At 39.3% G+C, this 20,282-nt stretch overlaps 1 protein-coding gene across 2 annotated transcripts in view; it reads left to right on the forward strand.

The window, feature by feature from the left end:
• FBLN5 (fibulin 5) overlaps positions 1-20,282 on the forward strand; it is a 51,560-nt gene that overhangs the window by 20,720 nt on the left and 10,558 nt on the right. For both annotated transcript variants that reach the window (XM_083863492.1, XM_083863493.1), the window contains 5 exons: positions 12,448-12,570; positions 15,371-15,487; positions 16,425-16,544; positions 19,285-19,407; positions 19,965-20,091. In XM_083863492.1, the coding sequence (XP_083719618.1) occupies positions 12,448-12,570; positions 15,371-15,487; positions 16,425-16,544; positions 19,285-19,407; positions 19,965-20,091 (610 nt within the window). The remainder of the gene's footprint in view (positions 1-12,447; positions 12,571-15,370; positions 15,488-16,424; positions 16,545-19,284; positions 19,408-19,964; positions 20,092-20,282) is intronic.

Genomic DNA, 20,282 nt, shown 5'->3' on the forward strand with positions numbered 1-20,282 from the left:
TCATTACTCTTAATAGCAAAGAGCTATGAATGTTGGGCAACATTCCCCTCTGAGTGTATACATAGCAAGCCATCTATTTATTTATTTCAGTGGTGGTGATCGCTGGAAAATGCCTATAAGCCCTGCTCAAATAACTGGCTTTAACTCAGATTTGGCATTCACTGCTTTATAATGCTTGAACCACATTTTCTTGCAACGTTCCAAAAATTGCCGCCAGCCAACTGAGTTGCAAACTGTCCTGGATAAATGAAAACTGTGTGGATATGGGAGGTTTACTTTGTTCCAATTAGTGTGTGATGTAGATGTCTACTGGCAGCTTTCCTGCTCTCCTTACTCTCAGTTCATGGCTCCCTGGAAAAAGAGGTGTTTTATCTCAGAGGGCTTTTTCACTCTCTCCCTCTCTCTCTCTCTCTCAGGAACCCCTTTCAGTTACCTGTAGGGCCTAAATTAAGACATAAAATTTCTAGATTTGTGATATTCTGATATAGCAAGATCTCAAAGGAGATCTGCTAAGCCTTTAGAGGCAGAAAGTTACATTTTGTTTAGCCCAAATAACTGCCAGTTTTGAGCAGGACCATGACAGGTTCTAGATGGTTGCAAAACTCCCAAGCAGGACAAGATGTGAGGCTGAAACTGGATCAAAGGAAATGTCTAATAAAAGTTACCTAACATTTGCAGGAGTCCCCCACTTGTCAATCAATAAATCAATAGACATAAGGCATAAGAGCAGAACTTCTTCATCTGTATTGATCATGGCAGAAAACAGAAGTCTTGATCTGGGTGGTCTTGACTGAATTTTCTCTCCATGAAACTGAAGATTCATTTCACTGAAAAACTGAGGGAAAAAATCCTACATTTCTGGTAATTGTTTCTGCTTCACTATATGAATGTCCAGAAACACATTCTGAACACCAGGCTCTTTTTCCTGGGTTTAATGGCTAGGTTGAAGGAGTAAGGTGTTAGCCTCTTGGAGCAAGTCAAAGTGACCATTGTATGTGGGTTTGACTCACGCAGTTTCAAGTGACATGAGGCAATCTACAGCCAAGCCACCTCCAGCTGGTGCCTCCTTGCATGCTCAAGCCAAGTGGTTTTGCATCCAGCCCTTTACTGAATGAGGTGCTGGTGATTATTGCTGAAGCTCTTGTGAGAAATCAGCAAGTGACAAATCCCATACAAGGGATGTCTATCATGATATCCCATGATAGAGATCCCTTGTCTTTTTTTCATATCTATTGAAGACATCAAGTTATCCTGTGAGAGTGACTACAGCATTCATACTGAATTATCTCTATTGGTATGTACATATTGCTCAGCTACAATCTCATTTGTATTTTCAGTTGTTTGCATAACATGCTTGATGTTGCACATCCAAAGTGGCTGCATTTTAATGGAAGAAGGAGCCTTTCCAATAAAAGTTTCTGTTATAACCTGCAGGTGGATATTTGTATCCCTTTGTTTTCACTGTGGCTTTAATTTCTGGATCCATTTGGATCAATTTCTTCTGCGCATTAAAAGTCGGACTGTTCTCTTCTTTACTAGTTATTGTGGTTTATTCACAGTCCCAGACCTCTCTAGCCTGCCAAAACACTTGGAAAAGGAGCTCTTAATGACTCAGTTAAAATGTACGGTCAAGAAGTTCACTTATTAGAGGAAATGTAAACTGACCACCAATTGGCTAAACCATCTGGCTGGACTATTTGTGCTTGAGATTTCTCAAAGCTCCCCAGGGAGCAAAAGTGGGAATAGCAGCTCTCTGCTTTTAGTTCTCTCATGTTCTGTACTCTAACAGAAAAGTCTTTGAAAAAAATTGTTGGAGGAGAAGCCAATAGCATTTGACCAAGATGTTTAAAAGATTTATAACTAATGCTTTAAATGCCTATATTTTTGATATATTCTTTCTTTCAGGGTCTTTTGTAACTAACCCATAGTATTGCAGAGAAAAAATACAATTCAGCCATAGAAAATTCACTTCTTCAGTATTAATGGTTCTACTCCTCTTCTGTAAAATTTTATATGCCTTCTCTAGAGGTTCTTGCATGAGACTATATCATATCATGCAACAAACTGATGATTATAAGGATATTTTTTCTTATTTCTGAGTGTGCATTTCCTGGCTCTGGCTTCACATTTGTTGTTTCCATTGCAATAGAAAGTGCTACTTAGGTAACCTCCCAGCAGCTGGGGGTATTCTCAGTAAAAGCTCACTAGCTCCTATTACCACCCTACCAGCAGATCACAGAGTAGTATGTGGTCATACAAAATAGGTAATTTTGAGAAACCACAATAATACTTTATTTACTCAGCTGAAAAATGTATCCCCTGATAATGAAGATAAAACCATCTTGAACAAAAACTTCTTTGTACCTCCTAATTCAGCAGGTTCAGTGTCATCAGTGGAAAAGTAATGTGTCTACCTCACTTCAGCAGGGTACTTGGGTCACTCCTGTTCTGCTATACTGCAGCTATTTGGCATAGAATAAGGGCAGCAGGGAAATAACTGAGATTCCCAAATCACAGGCACTGATCCTGCATTTCATAAGATGTGCAGAACCTGCAGCAGGAAATCATGAATCAAGAGAATACAGTTATGCTCCAGTCCATGGACTTTCCATCTTTAAGCAAAGCTCTTGGTTGACATTAGTAGCTTGTCTTTTTTTTTGATCCCGGAGTCAGCATACTGACTGTGCATTTGTGCAAAAGCTCTCATGGGACACCAGGCATAGTCCACACAAGAGGCTGTGATCTTGTACCAACAGGGAGCCCTGGGAATTGGTGAGAGTGAGGATCTGTGGTCATGCAGGTGATGCCAAGTGTATGAACCATGAGCAGGTCTGTTCTGAGCAGAGAGGGGAGAGGCTGCTGGCCCTTTAGTCCCCTTGCTATGCACTTCTTTGCATGGCTGTCCTGTCAATCTCAGCCACAAAAGCAGGACTAGAACTATGTTCAAAGAGCAAAGTCCTTCACAGTTTAGCTGTTGTTTATCATCCTTGAGTAATGTGAAAAGTGCGCTCACTAAGGAAAGGCTTGGATAGCTGGCAGGAGACCTAGAACCTGTGACATATGTTGAGCAATGTTCATACCAGGCAGAGGGAGCAGAATTACAGATTCATGCCTCACACTTATTTAGTATCCATTTCCAGACCCTCTGTGTGAAAAAAACCTGCTTTAATCCTTGTTTAGCCATCAGCCAATAACCTAATGCATATGAGATGCAGATAGAAAATTAATTCAGCAATCAATGACCAGTCCTCAGACAGTGAAATATGCAATTAAACAGGTGTTTAGGGAGTTGATCTTGGATTGTGTCCAAGCTCAGCGGGGTCAGTTGTCCTTGGAAAAAACACTGACCCCACACAGCAGCAGTTTGAATTTGGCTTCAGTCTGCACTTTAGGAATGTGGCATTGTTATTTCTTCCCTTTTCTTATCAAATGTAATTATCTTGAGAAAAAAAAAGTTTTGAGAAAACATGTGATTTCACTGAGTAAAAATCTACTACTGAGGAAATTATTTTTCAGTGTCCAAATAAGGAATGGGGGAGAAGTCTGGGGAAAGTGCTCTGTTCCAAGTAATCTTGGAACTGATACCCATGTTACTGAGCTCGGATGTTTAGTCCTGGCCTGCAATTATGCCTATAAAAAACAGACATCCAATATTTGTATTATTTTAAAATGGAGCCCTGAGGGTTATAAATGACTGAATGAGCTTTAGTGTTTGAGCAGACAGAGGTTCTGGAACGAGCTGTCAGCTTCAAGCCTCTCTTCCAGAACGACGTTGCATCTTAAGAGCCAGGTTAGCTCCTGGGGTTGTGACAGTAAAACAGTGGGACTAAAACAGAGACAGAATAAAATAAAGACATAGGGCCCCAAAATCACCCACACCTCCTTGTAAAAGAGGGAAGAAGATTTTCCATGGCAAACATTTTCAAGTCTGCAAGACCTGTGCTCTCACAACTGTCAAATTAATCTTCAGTATTACTGTGTTGAACCCCATGGTGCTAGCGGCTCTCAAATAATCATGATGGCAAAAACATACCCACTTTTGTCAATGGCTGATCAAAAGAAGGAAACACAGCCATAGCTACTACTGTGACCCACAGAAATTTGTAGCATGATTATCAGAATTCATTACTTAAGAAAGGAAGTCATGCATGCTAAATACGTTCCAAAGAGAACAAAATGTAACAGCCCATCTGCGAAACGGCACACATTGCCAAAAGCATATTGTCTTGGAAATCTGCTGTCCACATTGGCTTCCCCCTTCATCACAGAGTCCAAGCAGAATTTCACTTCTAATTGTCATAGTCTCCGAGAGTGTGGTTCTAGCTCAGAGATGATAAGCCCACATCCTTCCATGACAGCTCTCTGCTAGTGCTGTTATTCCATTGTCAGCCAGCTGGGAAAGGAGGTGCTGTGGAGGGAGTGGAACAGTCACAGTGCCCCGAGCACAGACCACACCTGTGGAGGGAAAAGCACAGTCACAGACCCCACCACTTTCAACACCGGTGGATGGACTGAAGGACAATATTCTCCCTTGCTCCTGTTGGGGCAGGTGCAAATCATGTCCTTGGGATGGAACTTCCTTGGTAAACTTTCCACTCTGTGCATTTACTCTGTCATGTGGTATTTAACCACATGGCCAAAAGTACCAAGATTTTTTTTTTTTTTTTTTTTTTTTTTTTTTTTTTTTTTTTTTTTTTTTTTTTTTGCTTAAAAGTAGCTTTTTTGTCAAGAAAATCTTTTCCTACCTGAAGGGGTCTGAAAACTCTCTGAACTGATGAGTTGATCTTAAGGACTTTGTTTCCTTCGTATTTTTCAATGCACAAAGTCCTGTTTCTGCACAATCCTTTTCTTTCTGAGCAGAAGAAAGGCAGTGTCTTTGCTTACACACCATCCAGAGGGCAGATGCTCCCAGTTCCTAAAAACCTCTGCTCCTTCTCCTGTTGTCTGTTGGCTTCTTCCCATAGCTATCCACCTCGTAAAGTTACTTAGATTGTTGAAAAATTTACTACTTCCTGCATGACCACATCCTCTAACCTGCAGTTTAGTCCTCTTGAGGCTCTTTGATTCAACAAATTGTCTGTGGTAATAGCTTGGATTCTTCCTCTTTTATTTTGTTCATCTTTCATAAGGAAGCAATCACTCTGTCTGTACTGAAAGGAAGGTTGTTGGCATGCTCAACATATTTAGGCTGGTGACTTAACATCTAGCAAAAAAATGTTAGTAACATTTTCTATGATTTCCACATATTTTTGAAGTTACTAAAAGCATTAGAGGTACAATTTCTTTCACAAAAAAAAAATCAGTTTTATTGATTAAGGAACAAATAAAAAATAAAAAAATGCATATGCTCACATTTAAATATTTGCAATGGAAAAATCATTTGGAAGAACTTTGCAAATTCCTATCCCCATTTTCAGTACTTTTACTGGCTCAGTTAGATTTCCTAATGGCCTAGGAAATGGAAAATGAGGTAAGGCAAACAGAAAATCTCAGGTATGATGGTCATGGATATAGATAAAAATAGCTAAACATTGAAAGATGTTAAATTATTCAGTGAATATTGTAAGATGCCGCTTTGACCACATAATTTGTATTTTTTGTGATCCAGGACACAGAGCCTTACCCATCAAATGGTGTTTTGAAGACACAGTTTTTTGCTAAGCTTGTTTGAAAGAATAAATACTGTTGAGGTATAAAGCCCTAAAATACAGCAACGATCTTTAACATCCTAATTTTTTTCATATGTAATTTCACATCAATACTCACAGTCTTGTCTGTAAGGGTAAGAAGAGGTGTGAAAGCCAGATAATTATTTTCATTTTCCACTGAATACGTCAATAATTCTTTTTCTGCTTCAGTAACTACTGGAAATTTTGACATTTCATACACCATCTACCATGTTCTTTATTATGTTTTTCAGATGCTTAATCAGAAGCATTATAGCATGTGTCTTATTTTTATTTTGAATTTGTCTTCTAAAGACTGAATTATATCTCATTGTTTTTTGCTTTAGCGACCACTTCCAGATAAGAACATAGTTTCCATGAAGATGCTTACAGATCATAAGCAAATATACCTTGAACCTTTTCTTAAATATTAGATTACTAAATGGACCATTATCTTGCTCTAAGATAAATTTTCCTGGCTTGGAATAACTCTTTGGAATCTCTTGGTATCTCTTTGCAATATTAGTTTTTGAAGTGTTGACATCAGAAATGTATTTCAGTAATTATTGCACTAATGCAATGTATAGTGGTAAGAACAATTTCCTGTGTCTACTCAGTGTTCTCATGGTTATGCATGTCTTTTCAGCAACATCATGTCAGGATAAGTTCATGTTCAAATGATTATCTGTAACAACCCCAGAGTTATTTTTTTGACCTACATTTTTTACTCTTGATATATGACCTGGCATTTGTTTGTCCTGAAAAGCACTTTCAAATGTTCCCACTATGCCTTGCAAAAATACTTTCATGTAAGACTTTATTTGACATTTTAGTTCTTAACTCCACCAGCTTGTGATCATCTGCATTTTATTACAAATATGGAAAACAGTAGGCCAAAACCAGATCCTCAGAATTTCACATTTATCTTTCTCTTTTGATATTATTAAACTTCTAGTCTTAATCTCTTTGGTTTGAGAAGTACAGGATATGTCTGGTCTTAATTCAATGGGTTAGAGTATTGGTTTTCTTTTTATGCTGTGATTTCTTGCAATATTATTGATACAAATAAGAGTGGTCTCAGTCCTGCATTCTTGGTAGACATGAGTCAGTACCAAAAAAAGATCTCCTGATAAGAATTAGCCTCGCTGGTGAGATGTAGTGTAGTGCTGCCGTTTCATATCTAGGTTTCCTGTCTATATTAATATAGGTTTCCTTTCTATGTTAATATGTTGCCCCTTTTTTTTGTGTATGCATGGCTTTTAAATTATTTCTTTTTTCTTTAATTTATGAGCTGTGAATTAAAAATTTCATTCATTGTTCTGTGATGTGTCTAAATTCTAAAGAATCCACTAATATCCATTAATATTAGCTTTTACAGAAAATAAAACACAAAGCCAGTAATTTGCATGCTAAACACAATTAGTTCATGTATTTATTTTGACATTGTAAATTATATCTATCCAGTCACCAGGCATCCTGCCATCCATTAAAAATACAATCTGTACCAATAAAAACAAAGCATCAGCACATCGCATCCTACAAAAGGCAGGCAGGCAGCCAGAAATACAAAAAAAAAAACCTTTCTCCACCCTTGTAATCCCCAAATGAAATCTCATTGCCCCAGCCACCTCACTTCTTGTCAAAATGTCAAGTAAAGACAACATCACACCCCAGAGCTGCTAAACCAAACCACCACAGACATAATTTTTTGAGGCAAACACACTGATCTAAGAGAGAGGGATGTGGTTAATTTGGAGTGTTCAGGCTTCGACTCTTGCAGCACGTTTCCTTACAAAATGATCTGGAGATGCCACCTACCTATTCTCTTATTCTGTCAGTAACCCAGAGATCTTTAAAACTCATGGCTTGGAGCCATGAGGCTCTGCTCATTGTAGGTGGTATTTCTTAGGAGGCAGAGAGCAGTTGTCTGGATGGGCCATGTGGTTGCTCTCAGTATTCATCTTGGAAGTAACAAAGGGAATCATTCCCACTTCAAGTCAGATTTTAATTTGTCTGGAATCCTGCCTGAACTTCTGCCTTTGGAATTAGCTGTGGGAGCAGTAATGTGAATACAGCAACTGGAAGGATGGATAAGTGAAGTGAATACATCAACTGGAAGGATGGGTGAGAGGATATAGACGACTGCTAATTTAATAGCACACCACAGGATAATCAAGAGCTGAAACAACTAAAGACAGCTTTGGCAAAGTATCCTTGTCAGGAGAAGTTTTGAACAGTGATCCATATATCCTGCCTTGGTTCTATAGTGTGCTTTCAAAGTGCTGAACAACTGCTCTCTCCAAGGAGTAATCCAGAATCACTAGTCATTTGGGAAAATCTGAATTTTGTTCAAAATTATTAGGTGTGACAACCTTTAACATCCTCACTTTTTTCATATGTAATTTCACAGCAATACTGACAGTCCTGTCTGTAAGGGTAAGCCAGATAAATCTTCTAATTTGCAATGGACTACATCAATAGTTCTCTTCTTGCCTCAGCAACTACTGGAATCTTTGAGGTTCCATGCAACATTAGGATAGAGCAGCAACATTCTGAGTACCACAGAATTTAGCTAAAAGGAACTTCAATGCTTCCGAAGTCCTCTAGCAGAACATAATGCTTTCAGAATGATGGTTAATATTTTATTTTAGATCTCACTAGCCAATGAGTCTGCATAAAATTTCTAAAAATGTGGTATCTTGAAATGTTCATATAACAGAGGCAGGTTGTACATGAGAGATTACAAGACAGAAGAGTCTGTGACCTGCTCCTGTTTCTGTTTTGTTGGTCAAAGGCTTGTCCTTTAGTTCTTTAATCTTGAATTTCCTTATTAAAATCCTGGTGCACTGGTATTTATCACCAGGTGGGATATTGCAGGGTTTTGTAGTCCAGTTTGATTTGTATTAGGATTGGAAAGCATCAAATAAAAATAGACTCACTGTGAACAGGTTTTGTACAGAAGAGAGCAAGCCCTGTCCTGAAGAGTTTTAGGTGCTAAACAATGAAGGAGACTGGACTGTGGCAGAGATAAAGGATTTTTATGGATTTTGTAGTCCCTGTTTTTCAAATAGGAAGCAGGGTGATGGAAGATGAAAGGCAAGAAAGAGTTCCCAAAAGATAAATTCTCAGCCCATGAGCTACAGTGTGGTCAGTGTATCTGTGCTGATTCCTTGTCTTGCACAGTAACCACCAGATACTTTAGTCTGTCTTCACTGAGGACAGATCTAATTTGTATTTCCTTCCCAATCCACCTCATGGCAATTCTTTGTTGGCACATACTGAGTCATCTAGCCAAAATCGCACAAGGCATCCCTTAACAGTAGATATTATTGAAGACTAGTCTTGTTGTTTGGATGCAGGTAAGATTTTCTAAGGATCTTGATGATGAAATATACTAAAAGCAGGTTTGGTATAGTGAAAACCATCCTTGGATTATCAGTGACAGGTGACAGCATCTGATACTTTCATGGCACTGATGCTGAGATCATAAAATATCACAATTTGTTAACATCTTGAATGGAGGGCAGTGGGGTTTCTAGGGTTTCTTGCTAGCATGCTCCCTTTTAATAACTCTTCTGCTCTCTAGCTAATTAGACTTTACTTTGGGGGTTCAGATGACAACTCATTGCAATATTTCTGTCCATGGTGAAGACTGACACAAGTTGTGCTGCATCAGACACACTCTTCCAAACTTCAGAAAAATGCACCTCAGGGATTTCTTAGGCACATGCACTATCCTTGCATTGAGTAGGCCTTGTAGTTTTTTATTCTCTGAATTTGTCTTATCTGCTTTGAACCTACAAAACTATTGGAAATCTATTATCATGTACAATTAGCATCACAGTTTTGCTCAAGTGTTGTGTATGACCCATCACAGAGGCAGAGGTAGTACAAATAAGCTTTGAAGTCCCAGAACATGAAGACATCTAAGATTTATGCTAAAAGGGAGAGAAATAAGATATGCTACCAGACAAAGAAACATGATGGATTGTCATGTTCCAGTTGCAACTTCTTGCAATTTTCCATTCAAATAAAAATGCCGTGGAAGTGTTTTGATATAACTTCTATCCATCATAAGAAATCTCTTGAAGTTCTATGGCTAATTTTATCCCCAGTAGAAATAATCTGGGGTTGTTTGCGTTGTTTTTTTTTTTTTTTTAAATTTCCCTCCCAAATGTCTAGTTTTGACTTTACCAACCACATCTGCTGGTACTTTATGCTGCACAGTGTAAATAGACTGAGCAAGACACCCTATGCCTCCCAGGTCTGATATGCTTCAAGAAGATACCTAATGTCTGGACAATTTTTGCACCAATAGTTTTTTTAGTGCACAGATATCTGCTCTCACTTAGTGAGCCCATATAATGGGAATAATCTGGGGCAGATATCTTGGGATTATACTACCTGTTTCAACTGTGAAGGCTACTTGCCAAAAATACTTTTTTTTGATTGTATTGGCTGGGTCAGTCAGAGTTTAATGGCACCTTGTGGTAAGGGGCAATCTTAGAGAATGCCAGACATGAAATACAGAACTGGGTGTGTGCACTCAGGCCCAACCAAAAATATTTGCTGCTACCAGTAAAGCTGTTTATACCTGTCAGTTGTATAAAACGTCTTTAGTGAAGTCACCATAGTACTATTCAGTGCAAGATGTGAGGAGTCAAGGTGTTCTTCATAGACAACCGCAAGATCTTCAGGTTTTCTGGCAGAAAGTCCACAGGAGGCCTCCATTGTAAAAATTGTTGCATTCAAATGGAAATTTGTTTCCAATACTATCACAAAAGGTGAAGACTGGGAGTAAGCCAGTAAATCTGCTTGTAATGGAAGAGGATCAATGTCTTACTTCTCTGGAGTGGAGCTCAAGTAACTGCTACAAGGATGACTTGGGAACAAACCAATCCCGCAGCCACCCATAGCTTTAAGCAGAGGATATTGTACCCCTGCAAGAAAAATGCACCACAGAGGAGTGGAGGATCTGCTGTCTTCAAACAGTCTTGCTACCATATGTGGTGAGACCATGGCCCTCATTTTGTTTTCACTTTGCTTCACTATTAATATTACTGGAAGCAGGGAACAGGGAAAATTAAAATCTCCTTTTTAAGCTTAGTGAGGACTAGAAAAAGCAGAATTGGCCAGATCCCAAGGTACCACTCCTAAAACAATAAGCAAGCATGACAAATAGAAAGCTTTTTCATTTAGAAAACATTAGTGTCATTGTTATTAAATTTATGGTTAGATAAAATCTCTGTTCAGATACAACAATTATGTGTGATATGCTATGAAGGGAGGATGCAGATTTTTCAGCCCAATCACAGAAGCAATTGCTGAACTGAACAACATATTTATGGACCTATATAGTCTAGACTTGTTATCTTACTCTTTTCCCACTTCCCCCACCATTTTGCCAACCTCCATCTGGCCAATAAATACATGGGAACCAATTTCTGACAGAGTTAATTACCTCTAATTGTGCCCCTCTTGTTATCTTACCAGCTTTGACTCACCATAAATTGCTCCACTATAGATGTTGGCAACATAAAAACTTTAAACTCTCTCCATAAGTATAATATGTATGTATTTATTTATATATTTGAACATGTTAGATAATGCTGCTGTGGTAGACTGGATCAGTTGTTTCATGACTGCTAGGATTGTACAGCTGACTGGCTGTGCTTGCTGCCTTGGGGTCAGATACAGAGATGTAATTCTGCTGCCTGCTCCAGCCCAGGGCATTGGTGAGATACTTCCAGTCATGACCTTACAAAGTCTGGGTTAATAAGAATCAGGGGAGGATCAAAGGAGTAGCATTGCTAGGATGACATAGTGCTTCAGCAAAGGCCAGTGCACAGTATGCTGGAATAAAAAATAGTTTAAGTATCAATAAATAAAACATTGAAATTTAGGTTGGCTGGAAAAATGACACAATTTATCTTTTGGCATTTCCATTTCTGACATCTAGAGGCAAACCTGACGCATGAAACATCAGGGAAGATATTGAGCAAGTGATTCAAAATGAACTTCTGACTCTGAACGGCATTTTTATTCAGTTATGTTCCAGGGTCCTGGCTTATATAAGTATAGGAATGCTATTTACCTCCTTTGGGAAAAAAAAAAAAAAATAAAAAAGGAGGGGGAAAACCCCACAACAAAAACACCCTAAGGGGTTGTAATAAAAACCCAAATACATTAAACCAAATAAAGATTGGGGGGGAAAATTAAAAGAAAATAGTATAATTGTCAGGAAATTGATTCCAGGGAAGTATAAATTTTTTTGGTCAGGTAAAGGTAGATATTTGTTTGAACTTTCTGTCTGAAAAATTACAGTGAGATGGTCTGTATTGGTGAGGTAGGAAGTAAATTTTTTTGTCTCTGAGTTGTGTTTGTACATCTCTCAAACTCCCCCTCATCTCTCACTTTTCAGTGGGGTTGTACAAGCCTTTCAGCAGCCTCTCCCTAGGACTGAACACTGTCCTGTAGCACGGAAATCCCAGCTCAGTGACGTAGAAAATGTGAAAATAACAAGAAGTTTGAGATAATGAGAGACTTTCCTTGAGAAGAAAAACTGAAATACTGGGTCACCTGCAAAACTGAGAGATTTGATCCTCAGTTCTCACTGCCCTCAGACATTTATTATTGTGAATTTTCCTTCAGGTTATGGACATTCTCTCTAGTCTTCCAAGCTCTGATTCCTTGCACAGAGGCAGTGTACACACTGTACAATATGAAAAATCTTTTGTTGTTGCTATTTCTAACATTTTCTTTCTGTATTTCTTTGTTGCAGACGTGGATGAATGTGCTTCAGATTCTCACCAGTGTAACCCCACTCAGATCTGCATAAATACTGAGGGGGGCTATACCTGCTCCTGCACTGAAGGCTACTGGCTGTTAGAAGGCCAGTGTTTAGGTAAAATCCTCATGTGATTTGGTATCTGAGTATGTGTACCTGTTACTCCCTGAAATAATGTCACTAAGCACTTTTGTCAAGTGCACAGTTAAACCTTCAGCTATGTGGAAACTGTCTTTTGTCTGTGTAAGTGCCAATGAGATGTCTGGCAGAGTGAGTCCCTCATGGAAAAAAACTGTAGATGTAAATGCCTTATGAATAGCATCATAATAGTGTAATAACTGGGCTTTTCATATTCCCAGTCTGAAGGATTCCCTTTCATGTAAGATCAATTGCAAGCATGTGTGCATAAAGACTTTTTCCCAAACAGACCTGTGCTTTCCTTACTGTGGCAGTGTGGATCTGAAGGGATTCATATTTGATACCAAGAAATGGAACAGACAATAAATCCTTAGTCAACCAATTCTTTTGTTTGGGGATGAGAAAAAATTACCTCTGAACTGGGTGCCATTTCACAATCTTCCATGCAATTTTATTTAAATTTTATTATTTTCCTTGCAGTGATGTGCTGTTCATCCTTTTAGTTCAGTCCTTTTGAAAAAAACATCACTCAACAAACAGCTCAGGAAAACAAACCTTCCATCTCTCCTCTCCTCCAGCCCTTTCCCCTTACTTGACATGCTCATTGGATGATGATGTAGACATTAATTTTAGGTACACAGGTAGGACCTAGGAATCAGCCTACAACTTTTTTTAGGAAAATGTGCCCATTACTAGTTTTTTCCCTGCAGTGCAGGCTGTTTGGTGCCAGCTCTGTGGAGCAGCACCATCCCATCACACCTCCACTAGTAGGAGAATGGCTTTCCCTGCCCATTTGTCCCTGGAGCATCTCCAGTTTTTTTCCAGCTTTCTCCTCCCAAGTAGCAATTCCATGAAGGACTCATTCATGGCTGCTTTCCTAACTACTGCAAACAGCTGCTCTGTAATTCCCCTGGCACACACCAGGCTGAGCCCTGTCCAAGCTGGGGTCTGTGCAGCCATTGCTACTTCAGGGAGCCAATGTCTTGTAGTCCCCCTCAGATAAGAAGTCTCCAAGGCCTCTGCTCCTTAATCTATGATAAATCAACTTCTCTTGGGAAAAAACTCTTGTGCTGGGGAATGTGCAGGCATGTGTGATAGGGTGGGGATGAGGGAGGGAAGGAAGGCAGATTCTGCTCTGCATCACCTGTTCTGTTGCCCATTTACTTCTCCCAGATACAGGCCAAATGAAAGGGTTGTGTGCAGCATTCAGGATTTGAACATAGATCTAAAATACTCTTCTGCTTGATGGTTATAGCAGAGAACTGAAATGGCTGCATTGATGATTTGAGTACCTGCTTATCCTATTTAAAATAAGGAATAATGTCCCAGTATTGTATTGGCCTATTTAAGTAATCATGGGGTGGATTATTGCAAGGAATGCGAAAAAGGAAAAGCAAATTTGGTTTGGAGCTGCTATATTTTCCCTTGAATTTCAAAGAAGTCTCAGTTTTCCATACTTTATACTGGCTTTGGAGAAGTGATTTTTGCTGCCATAAGGCAGTAAAGGAGTATTTACTGTAATTAGAGGGCCAAGTTGGGGTTTAGAGACAGATTTATTTTTTTTTTTGTGCACTGTTAGTAGTGCAGTGGAATTCAGTGGAATTACCAATTACCATTAGTAAATCACCGTTACAAAAACCTACACTTCTATCTGTTGCAACTATCCTGTAAAGTTTACACAGAGGAGCCAGTGCAGCAGTACCCACACAACCCACCCACAAGAAGCAGCCCTGTAGATGTCCTTATCCTCAAAATGTAGCACTCTTGAGATAACAGTCCTGCAAAAGACAAAGCATGTACTTAACATAATGCATTGTGTCAGTGCAATGAGGTATTAATTTACTTAAAACCTGTGTTATTTTTGCAGGATTTGGTGAAGCCTGCTGCTGATGTACTCACCACCACTGACCTGGCCTTTAGGTTATCTTGTTGACTGCATATAATATTTTCTATTGCATAAATTTAGCTTCAAAGCTTTAAAGCAGCCATTTTAAAAAATCTCCATAAATCAAAAGCCAGTTGATACCAAAGGAAATGTTAAGGCTTTGAAAGGACAACTGTTCCAGCTGTTTCATTTTAGTTTTTTAGTTCTGAAGCAAAAATCTTCTAGCACTTACCATCTTACATATTTTAGAGCATTTTCTTGTGCTCATAGCACTCAGTTGAATGCATTGCTAATGCTACAATTCAGCCTAAACTGCTATTTTGGCATTAAACTAACTGTTTCTACAGTCTGTAATTTGTCAGTTAAAAATTCATATAAAAAGAGAATGTGACTATTTGGAAAGAAAATCTTTCAAAAATATCCTCACTTAAAAAAGAAGCCTGTAATAACAAACACTGCTGTTCCAGTGAGAAGTTTTGGTATATGTGGAGGCAAAGAAGTTTTCTATTTTGATTCTGACAAAATTTTGCTGCAATGTTGGCTGTGGTTGTGCTGGCAGCCTGTGCCAGCTGTCAGGTACCCTTTGAGTGAGCTGCTTAAAGGAACAAACTGGGCTGCCTAATTTAAACTGAAGATTACAGCAATGACAATCAATTCATCAGACCCACTGGTAGATGTCAGATGTGGATAAAACCATATTACCACATTCTGCTGAGGAGAGGTATATTTTAACTATAACTCCATGTCTGAATGCCTGGAAGTTTGGCTGTTACATCCATGACCAGCGTGCTGGGTTATTTCTGTGTTATCAGTACTGTTGGTTCAGTGTGCTTGCTGCTCTTTATCTCATGTGAAAATGCAGACCACTCTACTTTCCATCCTTCCCACCCACAGATATAGATGAATGTCGCTATGGCTACTGCCAGCAGCTGTGTGCCAACGTGCCCGGCTCCTACTCCTGTACGTGCAACCCAGGCTTCACCCTGAATGACGACGGGAGATCGTGCCAAGGTACGTGTATGGAAAACCATGGCTGAAGTCTTTGGTCCCTCCTCAGCCACACCCTTAAAACTTGCCTGGTTTTTAGAACACAAGTAACATTCCCAGCATTGCTTTTGAAAATGTTCATAGGTTTGTCAGACAGATGTTTCTGTAGTTTCACAGTACCTTGAAGGTGTAACATGACTGGTGTATCAGGAGAAATATGCATAGAGGCCCAAACTTCAATTCACTCAATTCAGTGGAATTACCAAGTGTTCAGGCACTGAGTTTACTATTAAAATCTGAGGTTGTGTGACCCAGCTGAGACAGAAAACCTTTGTCAGACCAGTAAATCAAAGTGTCTCAAGATCCAGACTGGAGTACTAAGCATTAGACCACCTTTTGCTGTGATGTGCTACCTCAAAGTCAACAAAATCTCTTCACAGTCTCCCTAGCAAAGCAGCAAGGAGCATCTTCCCACATGCTGCAGGAGAAGGCCTGTGCTAATGATGCCCAGAAGTTTTTAATGTCCTACAAAGCAAAAAATATTGCATTTGCCTTAGCCTGAGGTTTCTATAAGGACCCTCATCATTGCATTATCTTATCTTTATCTTAAATCCTGCTGCATTTTTTTCTCACATCTGTTATGACAATATTGGTTCAATGGTTTTCAAATTGCAGGATAAGGACACAAACATTTGTACCAAAAATTTAATCCCCATCTTCCATGTTATTTTTTTATTGAAGACATTCCCAAAATGCCTCACTTCCACACATGTTGTGTTTCCAACATCCTATTCCCAGGCATCAACCTGAATCCAAATAAACAACACTGGCTTGGTTATATTTTTTCAGAACAGATCATTCTGACTGTACAGCTAATCTCTTTGAAATGCTCTGCAGTAAAGCAAATGAAAATGGACTTTGGGGAGAAGTCACTGATGAATTTGGCATTGGTTTCCCATAGATGTGAATGAATGTACAAGTGAAAACCCTTGCACTCAGACCTGTGTCAACACCTACGGCTCTTTTCTCTGCCGCTGTGAACCTGGTTATGAACTGGAAGCTGATGGAGTTAACTGCAGTGGTAACTGTCTTATTTACTGCTTTGGTTTCTTTAATTCTATTACATTTACTTTTTCAAAGGTATTGTTTTGTACATAGTTTTAAAAAGTTTTTTGGCTTGGTCCATGGTAGCATCAGGATAGCTGCAACTCATATGATCTTTCCAGCTAAAGCGCTCACCAAATACCCAGAAAAACTCAGTGGAGAAGGGCCACAAATTGTTTTAAAGAAATAAGCTAAATATTCAAAAGCTCCAAGGTAACAGCAAAACATAAGAAAGCACTTTGTAATGCTGAACAGGAAGCTTTATTAGAGCAAGTAGAGATAGTCCTAGAACATTCTTCCATGATTAAAGAAATACTTTATATAAAGCACTTTTCCATTTGTCTGTTGAATGTATGTATTTCTCTTGCTCATAACAACTGCTCATTTCTGCCTGAAACTTTCCCCAGTTTCCCCTGTACGGCTCTGGCTTCACTTCAGAAACAATATATGATTTCTTAGTACAGTTATTGCTGACCTGTTCAGCACACGGCAGAATAAATTGTGCCTATGTCACTGTAATTTTTCCTCGCTGGTTTTTATTTTATTATTTTATTTTGATTGAAGGCAAAATTTATTTCTTTGCTTATTGTTCCATCAGCCTGATAAAATTAGAGAATTCAGCCAATAATTCTTGGAAGGGAAAATGCACTGGAAAATACTTGAATTTTAATTTACAGTAAACAGATGTAACATGCTGTTTCTGAGAGAGAAGACATGTGAGATGCAGTGTACATGATTAGTGTTTCCCAAGACATTTTTCCTGCAAATCTCCTTGTTATAAGGGAAAGAACAAATACGAAATATCTAAAGAGTTTAAAGAGTTAAACATTTAGACTGCAACACCTAACTTATTGTTCTGCTTTCTGATGGATTTTCTTCTTCTAAGTTAGACTCCTGAATGTTTTTATGTGTTCACCTGAGGCACCGGGGGATCTGAACCCAATAAGTTCATTGCAATGCCCAATATGGTAGTGCTTGAACCTCACCCATGTCTGAGAGCTAAGCTAGCAAAAGGGTCTTTCCATCATCTAGATATAGAGCAGAAAATGTTTTCCTGACAATCTTGTGCAAGAAAATGTTTGACAAAGCAAGTCAAGTTTCTCTGGATAAGCTTCTTCCACTTCACAGCAATCACTAGACATCTGAGGCTCGCAAAGGGAAAGCCTGGTTAGAACACTCTTATGAGACACCCAGGATACAGATGGGAGGCATTCTTGCCCCAATTCAAGGAGAGAGGCAGAGATTTCAACCTGGTCTTCCCAACATCATCAATATTTTCTAATCACAGAGGTCTCCCAAGTGCATTAGATGTGCTCTGAAATGACAACCATCCTGCTGTCCGTACACAGTCAGCAGAATGCCAGGAGTGTTTAGGAACACAGTGGGCTCAACAGCAGACATGTAGGACCCTAAGGGCTTTAAAGTCCCTCAGCACCTAACAGCAGCCAAGCATCAGTTATACAAATCCAGTGTGCTGGAGGTCTGGGCTAGGATGCCAGAGGGTGGCTGACATCTCAGTCGCTTTATGGAGTCAGCCCTCAGTCAATGTATTTTCAGGAAAATGTTTATTTCAGTTTCACTGGGGAAACTCACACAATTACAGGGCTATGTAGGTGTAGAGTTCCTTTCATCTCCCTTTTGATAATCTGATTTCAGCCCTAAAGCTACTTGGATGTATTTGGACTTCAAATACTTTCCAATCCATCTGCACAAACGACCAGAAGTGGATAAATGGACTGAGCCCAATTTAGAAGAAAGAGAAATTCAGTCAGAAGAGTAAAAGTGATTTGCCTGGGAGAGTCCATATGCCAGAGCTGGGAATAAGAACTTGGGAGTTCCTGGCTGGGGCTCTGGCCTTTGTTTCTTTCTTCCCCTGAACGAAGAAATAAGGAAATGATTAGTGGCAGCCTCCCTCAGCCCAGTGCCTTTGCATGTGTTTTCCCCTCAGTCAGCCATGTCTCCATGTGCAGCTCTGAAGTTTGTCTTTCTCACTTGAGCACAGTTCTGCAGACTGACACAATGACTGGTCAATTCATGAGTGCAAGGGGGAAAGAGCACGGTTTTGGCTTTCAAGCAGGTGTTTGACAGACTGCCTGACTTCCTGGGTATCTGGGAGAGGGTTGGGCCTTCCAGTTTGTCTGACCCAGGCTGGGATGTGCTCTTGTAGTCTTGCTGGAATGACTTGGAAGTAACTGACTAGAGGCTAAGAAACATAAAACAGAGAGGGCTGGATGCAGGAGTTCTGCTGGAACCCATATGGCCCTGGGAAATTGAAGTTTGCTCTCCAAAAAGAAAGGAAAAAAAAAAAAAAAAGAAAGAAAGAAAGAAAAAAAAAAAAAAGCAAACAAAAAAACCCACGCAAAAAAAAGAAAGCTACTGCCAAGTCTTTCCTTTTAAATTACAGTTGAAGCTTTGTTGTCAGAGTATCTCCGTCTCTGACGCAAAACAGAAAAGAAAACATGGCCAACTGGTGACAGGTATTAGAAAAGAAAAATAAATAAATAGAAGCCATACATTGTGTTCAGCAGCAGCTCTGGTTTTCCTAGGAAAAAAGTGTTTAAACAAGAACTTGTTGTATAGCATTTTGTCAGGTTGCTGCAGAGTTCTAGGGAGCTGGAGAGTGCCAGCCTTCAGCTGAGGTAATGGGCAGGTAGTCTGGATGGCCACCTGCCTGCAGGACTGCTCTTTTGACACTAAACTTTGTTTTACCACTGCAGACATGGACGAATGCAGCTTCTCAGAGTTCCTCTGCCAGCACGAATGTGTGAACGGGCCTGGTTCCTACTACTGTACCTGTCCTTCAGGATATAACTTGCTTGATGACAGTAGAAGTTGCCAAGGTAACGTTCCTGCACTAATGAAAACCCCCCAGGACCAGATAATAGATCCTGTGTCTAGAAAGAGGTTTTCAAGAATTGAGATGCTTGGTCTTAGCATTGCACAGTGAAATACTTGTAGGGGCCAATTATGAAATTCTGGTAAGAATTGTCATCACATGAATATTCCTGCTGAGGTGAATTGGTGTGTTGCTTTAAGTAAAACTTTAATGGCTAGGAAACAGCTACACAGGAAAGACCTCAAATGCTCTCCCCTCTACATGTCTACTTTTCCCATTCTCTAAGGTCAGACAGTTTGAGCGGCCAATTCCTTTTCTTTTCTTTTCTTTTTTTTTTTTTTTTTTTTTCAGCATTTAGCATGTGGGAGTACTCTAATAAGCAGAAATCAATGGAGTAAAAACTGATTTTAAAAGAGGGGACAGTTATAAAAAGGCCACTTGTCACAATGCAAGAGTTTTATGAATTTTAGGGTACTTCTTTAAGATGGAAAATAGTTTGTAGGAGTGGTGTCTTGTACGTATTTCCCTGCTTTAACCATTCTCTCATTCCTTGTGTTTTAGATATCAATGAATGTGAAATAAGAAACTTCACCTGCACTTCACAGCAAACATGCTTCAATATCCCAGGAGAATATAAATGTTTAGACCCAGTACGATGTGAGGAGCCTTATCTCCAGATTAATGAGAAGTGAGTAACATACCCACAGCCACAAAAGCAAATTCTATCTGTGAGAGTTGTATCAACAGTAAACCAAATAAGCTACAATTTTACAACATAGCCATGAAGTCTGTCTAAATCTATACATACATGCTATTGTTACATTTACCACTGGTAAGCTTTATAAAAATAACAAATTGCACTTCCTTACCAGGTCACCA

The sequence above is a fragment of the Zosterops lateralis genome (assembly GCF_965231275.1).
Source record: "Zosterops lateralis genome assembly, chromosome: 6".
Lineage (NCBI taxonomy): Eukaryota > Metazoa > Chordata > Aves > Passeriformes > Zosteropidae > Zosterops > Zosterops lateralis.